This window comes from Thamnophis sirtalis, unplaced genomic scaffold, assembly GCF_051295495.1.
Source record: "Thamnophis sirtalis isolate CommonGarterSnake01/CBP01778 unplaced genomic scaffold, rThaSir2_p1.2 scaffold_4, whole genome shotgun sequence".
NCBI lineage: Eukaryota > Metazoa > Chordata > Lepidosauria > Squamata > Natricidae > Thamnophis > Thamnophis sirtalis.
In genome coordinates this window covers 138,419,484-138,429,265 of record NW_028261384.1, presented here as the reverse complement: position 1 = coordinate 138,429,265, position 9,782 = coordinate 138,419,484, and the positions used below count along the sequence as shown (strand labels likewise).

Genomic DNA, 9,782 nt, shown 5'->3' with positions numbered 1-9,782 from the left:
TCATGTATCAATAATGCTGCCACGGAGTTCCCCAGCTAATTTTAGCCATTTTCCTTTATAAGGATTTTTTTAAATTATGTCACATATGCTAAGTACCATAAAAATACTTTGCCTTGTATAATAATTTTAATTTATTTACTATGATTCATACACCAGTCAGCTTCGAGCAACCGTGAAGCGGCTTATTTCAAGTCACAAAAAACATTTAAATAGAATTTTAATCAAAACAGGGTCTCCTAATGGCATCACTCAATTACTAATGGATTGCTTTTTAATCAGGCTCAAATATTCGGAAGATTTATACTGCAGGAAATCTGCCCAGAAGAGTCTATCTTGCATCTAAACATTAGGATGATGTTTAAGAGTACAGCTGCTTTGGTCATCCCCATTATTGCTGATGGATTTGGCTGATGGATGAATACCTGAGGAAAAGTGCAATTAACTAGTTGTGTGGAGCCAGTCTTCCCAGTTTAGGACTACGTTAAATTCTGATCACTTGTTTGCTCAGAAAAAAAATATATTCTAAGTTCTGATAACGGCAAGTCATATATTTCTAACATACTACAATTTTGGTTTGACAGAAGACATGAGGAATGAGGAAAGAAAACGGGACTTGGTTCCTTTGGATGTTGCCATTAAGATTTCTAAATCGTAAAGCAGGGACTTAAAAAAATTAACATTTGTTTTAGCGGCAAAAAAAAAATCAATATTATTGCATCTTACTGACAAAGGTGATGAAAACTAGAGGGGTGGGTGGGTAGAGGAGAGCCATAATTTAACCTGGATATGGATTACATTCATTGTCTTTCACAAAGCTGTGATCATGTAACATACGAAAGGGTGAAAATGAAGAATCCCTGTGGGCCTCACTTACCTGTGGGGAAAGGATGGTGTAGAGTGAGGCGTGAATCCCAGCTGAGAATGACAGAAAAGGAAAAGCCATTGAAATGAGTGAAACTTTTCTTCATGTGAACTACTTGTCTACAAGTCTGTAGAGATTCTGTTATCCAGGCCATGGTTGTCCCAAAGTGGCTTTTTCAAGAGGCAACTGGACTTTCTTGGTTTTTCTTTTGAAGAAGTTTCGCTTCTCGTCCAAGACGCTTCATCAGCTCTGACAGGATGGTGGGGAATGGAACCATGACCTGGATGACAGAGAATCTACAGACCTTTAGCTACACAATTCGGGATGAACACCCTTTGAATGGTGTGGGAGTAGGAATGGATTTCCAGAGGGAAAATTGCAGGCTACAGAAACATTATCACTACCCAGGTGACCCTAAGGACACAGATAAATTTCCAAGTGCTTCAATGACCCTCTAAAAGGCTGCAAATGACCAACTGTCGGCAAGGAATATCAGTCCTTCCATTCCCCACCATCCTGTCAGAGCTGAAGAAGCTTCTTGGATGAGAACGTCATCAAAAGGAAAAAAACAAGAAGTCCAGTTACTCTTGAAAAAAAGCCCAACCTGTCTGCAATCGACCTTTTACCTGTAGGGGGCGCAGTCTTTCAGCATTGTGGTCAGGAACAGAAGCACCTGTTGGATCTGTAAAAAACGAAAGCAATAGGAAACAAACTGAACAGGAGGGCAAGTTCTGTCAGGGTTGAAGGGCTATCTTAACCTGTTAGTTAATTTTGGCATTTGTATGTTATGCTAAGCCTTTGTTTTGTTTAACCATTTTGGAATATATAATGCCAGGGTTAAAAATTGCACAACATACTTTGGGCACAGACTGGTAATGTCAGGCATGTGCCAAAAGAAAAAGAGGACTTTTCTAGGAAAAAGTGAGGGAGATTAGGACAAAGATTTATAGTTGATGTGATTATTCCTTGTTTATGCATTCAAGCTAAATCCAAAGCTTTGGGATTCACCTGGAGCTAATTGCCCTTAGGTGTTATTATTTACAAATAGTTTTAAGCCAAATTCACATAAGGAGCTAGATCACAATCAAAAGTGGTTGTGATACTGCACGAAAACTATATGGAATAAACATATATTCGCCAAAGACGAACAACTTTCCTCACCGGGAAAGATGCTGAGGTTGAAGTATGGAGTTTCCTGTGGCTGCCCAGGGTTATTAGCGCTCTGACTTTGTCTCGTTATCGGAGTTTGAAGACTGAAGATATTGAAACTGGGCGTCTGGGAAGTGGAAGGAGAGGCCCTAAGGAGGGTGGCAGAAGTCCGGGTTATTGTGGAAGACAACACTATATATCTAAAAACAGAAGCAGCGCCATCATCAAGGCCTCCCTCCCCCACTTCTCTGGCTCACCTGTAGAATAAGCTCTGCGTGGAGGCTGAAGACGGAGTGGCTGCCAAATAGAATGTAAAGGTGTTACACCTGGAATGAAGGGTGGGCAGCACATGGAAAGGTGATAGGAAGTTTAAGGGTAGGCATGTCGGGGGGAAAAGGGTATTGTAAGGTGAGGAGGAGATCGAATGGAAATTGTTTTATTAGTTACAGAAAGGGCGTGTTCTTTCTCTTCACAATAAATTCTGTTCCAAATAATAAGTTGTGAAACGATGCTTGTCTGTAGAAATGAAACCCAGGAAGATTCTTGATTTTATTCCTTTTGGCTCTCTTGCCCTGAATCTAAATATGGCAGAAATTTATTGTTTGTTGACAGTTCTACTTCTTACCATTCATAGAGACCACTGGGGTTGTTCTCGTGGTTCTTGAGGTTTGCTGAATAAAGGGGAGAAAAGTTTAAAGGGATTTTCATTTATTTAATCTCATTTGTATAGTGACTCGGAGCAGCGTACAACAAAGCTAACAGCAGTGACTAAATATGTAAAATCATTGCAAAAATATTAAGAACTATTTTAAAAAAGGCCAGATGGAGGGATGTTAATGGAGCAAAAGTACTAAAAGGGCAATAATTAAAATATTCAGAAACATCTTAGAGCTAACATTATTTATTGTTCTTTGTTGCAGATAAACCAGTTTGGGGATTTGGGACTTTTAGGATTCCCTTAGTGAAATCACCTTTTTAAACAGATTACTGCGAAGGAAATGGGGGTCCTGCCCAAGCCACGTGCAGCTAAACAGAAGAAAGAGCCCAGAATGTTTTATTTTCCCAAAACAGCTTTTCATTTGGCCAGATGGTAGCAGGGGAATTTTATTCTCAAAACTACTTCAAATAACTGCAGGGAACAAAGCATGGTTTCAAACCTTTCCTGGGAAAAGAAAAGCAGTGGCAGAAACTAACCTGCCAGCTTGATGGGTGGCTTGTTCTGGAAGAAATGGAATCCATGGAAGATGAGCGGCTGAGAAAAGAGACACAATAGGTCAAGGAACTGTCACGATTACAACTGAAAGCTAAATCTGCAATCGGAGGCTCAGTACCTTTATGGGGGTCTTTTAAGTATAATAATCAAATTTTGCTGTAAGGGAGCTAGATTGAAGGGACCATAGTCGCAACAAGGAGATTCCAAGGTATGGAATGACACTTAGACTATGCACATGTTAGAATAGACAGCCACTTGTCTGAAATAGTATAGGGTCTCCTGCTTGAGCAGGGGGTTGGACTAGAAGACCTCCAAGGTCCCTTCCAGCTTTATTCTATTCTGAATTCTAATTTTTTGAAGAAAACACTGTTCCCTCTCTTCAGTTCTGAGCAAGTTTCTAAACTATGCAATCTTCCAGGATCTGGAGCACATTTAGAAGAGTGGCTGCCATGGGAAACTTAGCTCAAAATATCCTTTGCCAGAAAACCAACTAGCTCTTCGGGATATTTTCACCATCCAGCTGGGACTTTTGTGTGGATCCAAGATAACTTCTGTAAAAGGTATACTAGAATGTAGCATTTTTGCTGGCGTGTTTGTTTCCATATTTGATAGTTCTTACACAACATTGTCCAAACTATTAACAGTGTAAATCACCCCCTAACTCAATTTTTGTGTTGAATTGATATTTATATACTTGAATTTATAGTCATATATTTATTTATTTAGGAAGCGGTATGCTCCATCCCATATTTGGGTAGACCATGTTGCTCTGATAGAGCGGTCTCACTGGAAAAAAACACCTCTAACAAAAAAAAAACCACTTACCTGACTACCTCACTGGAGCGCTGGAAAATTGGTTGCGGTGTAACTGCAAAGTATGAGAGTTACTATGTTAACTATGATGGTTCATTCTGCTAGAAGCGTGACCCGTCAAAACCGCGGTCCACAAAAGCGTGCTCGACGAAAGCGCGCATTTGACGTCATCACAGCGCGACGAAAAAAATTAAAAATTGAAATAAAAATAAAATTAAAGCAAGCCGATTCACATAAAGGTTAGGGTTAGGGTTAGGTTTAGAGCGTTAGGGTTAGGTTAAGGGTTAGCGTTAGGTTTAGCGTTAGGTTAAGGGTTAGGTTTAGGGTTAGATTTAGGGTTAGGTTTAAGGGTTAGGTTTAGGGTTAGGTTTGGGGGGGTTAGGGTAAGGTTTTCGCTTTCTTTTTCCATTTATCGATCACAGCGCGATGTTTTCGTCGCGCTGTGATGACGTCACGTACGCGCTTTCATCGAGCGCTATTTTGTCGTCTGCGGTTTTGTGGTGGAACCGCTAGAAGTACATGTTGGCCTGAGCTAATAAGAAATCTTATCCATATCCTACATTGTCCTCAGCGATCCAGGCAAACACCCATATAGTTCTGTCCATGCACATATCTATGCATACACAAATATTACCCTGAACCAAGTGAAGTTGATTCTAGATCCTTCTCTCTTACCTGTCTGTGACGGAGGAGTGATGGCAATCGGCCTTGGGGTGCTGTTTCTGCATCAAATTGAAATGAGTTGGATCAGTTAGGATACCTCCTCCCTACCCACCCCTGAACATTGGGATTTTCCTTCGTGCTGGGTTTTCAGTGCTGGCCTATGATGGCTCAAGGCCCAGCTCCCTCATTTTGCCACCGAGATCTCTTACAGTACTGCCTCTATCATTTCATGGGCTGCCGATCCTGATTTAATGTTTCTGAAGGACAGAACAGACGTACTGACCTACCCTGGTGCTGTCTGGGGAAAGCCTGTTGAGAGAAGAAGGTGGGGTTGGGGGGTCAAGAGCTGGGCCCCTAACATGCAAAGGGGTTTGATTTACTCTCTCCTCAAAAAATAAAGCAGAAGAGCAGTAGTCATTGCTGCCATCAGAGGGCGACAAGAAACCAAATAAGGGAAAATATACTTGTTTTTCACCAAACTTCCTACCTTCAGGTTGAAGTACTTCTTCTTCAGTTCCCTGTTTTCCTTCTGTACAGCCTCCAGTTCTCTACATATGGCAGGCAGGAGAAACAGAAAGCGGGTAATAATAATATGCCTTGATGCTTTAGAGCCCACCAGAGAACACTTCAGCGATGATGAGAATAAAGGCAGGAGGGCTGCCTCTGGGGGGCCATGCGAGCGATTTGTTTCACTTCACAAATTATCAACATGTTTTAACATCTAATGGCTGATATCAGAAGGGAGCAGTAGCCTGGAGTCTTCTTTAGAAAAGTATATAATCCTATTTGCTTGCCACAGTTTTTATCTCCATCAAAAATAAAACAAGTATTTCTCCTCCCCACCCCCAATTAGGACAACTGAAGGATATTTCAAACTTACTCAATAACTTGAGTAAGGAAAGGGTGGCTTTCTGGATATATCAAGGGGAGGGGGATGTTTTAAGTATTTTAATTAAACAGCTGAGAGTAGGGGGGGTTGACTTAAGAAGGCACAATGGACCTTTGATCAATCAGTAATGTTCTTAACTGAGTGACAATATGAAACCAGATCTTGTAAAGTTAATCATATTAACTTTACTAATCCCTACAGATAAAATTAATAGTCTGTATTCACAGGGGTAAATGAAAGACCTAGCAACTGTATTTGCACAACCTTATTTTGAATCTTAGTTAGGTTCTCTTTGTGGCTTAGGGTGCTGTATGAAGCAGCTTATTTGATGCTTCAGCATGTTCAGTGTATTGTATGCCCCGCTCCCCAGAGAAGAGGATATTTTAATATTCATACTGTGTTGTGAAGACACATTTATACTGTTTTCCTTTCTTATATGAACACAACCTGCATATCTCACTTTTCGTGGATAGTTAGTTTGTGGAGAGCTTGCTGGAGTGCTCCTTCGGCTTTTGAAGCATTATTTTTGTAGAAAGAGACCAGCAGGTCCATCTGGCTCTTCTGGAATGTCCATACCTAGAAAGAAGACCAGAAAGCAATGAGAGAAGTGAATTTCAAGGAAATTCAGCATCTGGACTCATGATTGTAACTCATTTAGAGGTTTAGGAAGAAGCAGCATGTGTGAAACCTTTTAAGTCCAGGTACCTCACTCAGATCAGAAGACATCTCCTGTATATGGATTGTACATGACCAATCCCTACGCATCGTAGTAGGCTTGTGATAGGAAATCTTTGGCATTCTGAATATTATTTGTCATAGTTTTATTAATTTCTAATATGACATACAAAAAGAATACAAAAGCAAATATTAGAGAAATTAGAAAAGGAAAAAGGGAAGTGGCTAGTGGGGAAAAGCAAGGGAAACAGAAAAAAAGGTATTGACTTCCGACTCCTTTGATGCAGTAAAATAAGGCATTAATAGGATTCAAATCTAACTCCCATACATTTCAATTAGGATGGTCAGCAGTGGTTGATGATGGGAAGATTGGTCCAATGACATCTTTCCTAGATTGGAAGTCTCTGCTTCCAGTCACTCATGCCTTGATCGCCTCTCTTTTAGATTTCCCCAATGTTGCTAAGAGTTGACAATAATTTGATGACACACACAATCCTTTTGCTGTATCTAAAGCTACTCGTCCTCATGGTTACAACTCAGTTTTCGGGTTTATAGCACTTGAGGCCTTGTTATCTATGCGATCACCACCTCCAAGTGGCTTATGCCTACCCAATAAAATTGTGGACTCTTTGTGGATCCCGTTTCTCAAGGCACATCATTTTCAGGGACCCAGCTGACCACCTACTCAGGAGCACTGTTCCTCCTGAGGTCAGATTGTTTCCCACCCTTTTGTTGGGGGAAGCCTCGGAAGTACATTTGTAATGATAGTTACCGTCCTGATATGGATTGGATGTTATTAATTCTGCTCCTTCGGGTACTGATGGTTTGCTCTCCTATTTATTCTATTACTGAGCTTTATTATGCTTCCATTGTTTTACAAGATGTTCAGTGCCTTGTATGAATTTGAACTGGCACAGAAATGGCAGTAACAGGCACAGTGCCTCTATAGAGGGCCTAGTATGGGCCTTAATGGAATGAAGAAGGGAAAGGAAGGAAAGGTGAGGCAAAGGACATGGGGCAAAGTCCAAAGGGTTGACTTTATTTGGCCAAGTGTGATTAGACACACAAGGAATTTGTTTCCAGTGGAGAGGGAGGTTATTCTTCAAAAATCACAAGACTTGGCTTTTCCCAAAAGTGCTGGGAGAAAGTGAGGTGGGCGAGAGGATTTAATAATGGCCTGCGTGTGGGATCTTCATTTTGGTGCCAGATTTTTTTAAATGTTCATGTTTTATATGTATAAATGTTGTCTTGCATTATGAATGTTATTTTAATTGGGAGCCGCCCCGAGTTTGATGTAAGTTGTGTGGTTGTATAAATATTTTCAGTTAAATAACGACCATAGACTCTCCAGCCCTGGAACTGTCTAGTTAGTTCAGTAGAAGGACAAATGATCTAATAGTACTTTATATATTGACTTTAATATTCCATCCAGTCAGGGGTGTGATCTGTGTTTTTTGTTTGCAAGGCATATAATATGTAGAGCAAACAGTTCAGACTTTGTGTACTTAAAGCTGTAAATGAACAAGGTGATATGAATATTATCCACAAGGTGAGTTGAATGATAGCAAGGAATCTTACAACAGCTTAAAGTCTAACCAATTTATTACAGTATAAATTGTCTCAGATTACATTTCCTGGCTTTCCTTCTTAAATTACCCTCAGAACTGTTTTTAAACCATGAGAATTTAAGAATTAACTTGTAGAATAAAAGAGGACCTCTGGGGGGGGGAAATCAATCCTGTACAGAACTGCCTATTTGAATATCAGGCACGTAAGTCATTTTTGCTCAATAGTTTATGTTAAGCAACTGCATTGTCTGATTTAAAGGAGGGAAAATCTTATCAGAAATACGTACTGTGAAACTGATTACAGCCTAATTAGTACATTGGGAAAATGTGTCATGACCCTCAAACTCCTTAAACAGGAGTGCCTGTTATACAAATATAACAACTCTCTAGAAATTGAAATAATGGGCATGCAAACTATTCTTAGGCTGAAAAAGAGATAACAACTAACTACCAGAGAACAATGGAAATGCAGCAATTAAAACATCTCTCCATCAGGATTTCTTAATCTTTGCTTGGGACTAAAAAAAAACCCTTTTCCTAGCTTTTTTTTCCAATTTTTGGAATCTCCTTCCATATGGTTGGTGCTCACTTGTGTGTTATATTGCAGGGTTTTTTTTTTTAAACAGCAGGAGGAGCCCTTTATTTTTACCAGGCCTTTAGTCCTTTAAAATTAAGGGATGCAGTGGCTGTTTTATCACTGTTGTAATTAATTATATAGAATACTTCCATTCTTTTATCTTTTGTAAACTGTACTAGAAAATTTCTAGTTTAAAATGTGATGCATCCTAAGCATTCATGTGAATGGATGAAAATAGTGATGTTTTCGAAACAGTTATCTGAACATGTGAACGCGTGTGTGTGTGTGCATGCGCGCGCACATGTGTGCATCATTCTCAGGACTGAACTTTTTATGTTTTTTCCGAGTTGGCTTTTCTTCTCACGCAACAATTTGTTGAGATGACAAGGAGACTTATGTGATTACATGGATTACTGTTCTCAACCATCCTTACTTTCTTTTAACACCCTGGAGGTCAAACTTTCCTTATGAAAATCAAGATTATACAATATCTTTCAGTCTAGCACAAATAAACACCGGCTGAGTAAGGATGATCTGTCTTTTATCCAAGGATTTTAGAACTGCAGGATGCTGGACTCTCTTTTACCAGAGGCTCCTGTGCGGAATATTGAACACGAGGTAGCAGTTTTGCCTGTTTTCTGAATCTAATGAAGAGTAGCTGCAAACTTTGTTAAATTCAATTAAGGGATGTAATTGTAAGAAAATTAAAAACAATTGTTGAATGAATGTAGAATAAAATACAGATCCATTCCCACTTTAAATGTTCCTCCCCCTCCTCTTCATCTGAGCGCTCTCGGCTATCTGGTTTAAATGATGGGATTAGGAGGAGGATTATCATGGTGGATGTTAATGCTCAGGTATTGCTGATTCTGCTGAAACAACTTCTGCTGATTAACTAGCCCGTCACAATATTTATCTGGCTCTTTTATCTAGATTTATTATTGTATTTAATTAGCTTACTTGGCAAACGTGGGATCACTATTACTACAGGATTAACCTTTCCCCAGGTTGGCTATTAACCAGTCCTCTAGAGGACCTTGGATCGTTCATCCATCGCGTAACATCTATTAAAAATGGAACCTTAATTTTAGGGAATATGTTTGACTGGGGAAGTAGTTCATGTTTTCTACATGGGTGGACATGCTTTCAAACACTTTACGTGGGTCAGAATAACTTCAGTATTACATACCTGTTTTAATCCCTCTTTTTCGCAACTAAAATCTATGGTTTCATACCTGAGAGATATGAGCCATATAGGTGAGCATTGTTTCAACAGGGTTTTTGAAAAACTTCTTTTCTTCTTGTTTCATCTGAAGGCAGGAAAAGCAGACAAAGGGTTGATAAGGGTTAAATTATTTACAATCTAAAAGTTG

General features: G+C 39.6%; 1 protein-coding gene across 1 annotated transcript in view; it reads right to left on the bottom strand.

The window, feature by feature from the left end:
• Nucleotides 1–387: 387 nt before the first annotated feature.
• The window catches only part of RNF212B (ring finger protein 212B), a 14,890-nt gene continuing 5,495 nt past the window's right edge, over nt 388–9,782 (bottom strand). The window contains 12 exon segments of the mRNA XM_087712196.1: nt 388–422; nt 875–915; nt 1,489–1,544; nt 2,024–2,160; nt 2,269–2,308; nt 2,637–2,682; nt 3,206–3,263; nt 4,050–4,092; nt 4,713–4,800; nt 5,188–5,248; nt 6,050–6,165; nt 9,645–9,719. Of these exon segments, the coding sequence (XP_087568322.1) occupies nt 389–422; nt 875–915; nt 1,489–1,544; nt 2,024–2,160; nt 2,269–2,308; nt 2,637–2,682; nt 3,206–3,263; nt 4,050–4,092; nt 4,713–4,800; nt 5,188–5,248; nt 6,050–6,165; nt 9,645–9,719 (795 nt within the window). The 3' untranslated portion in view covers nt 388.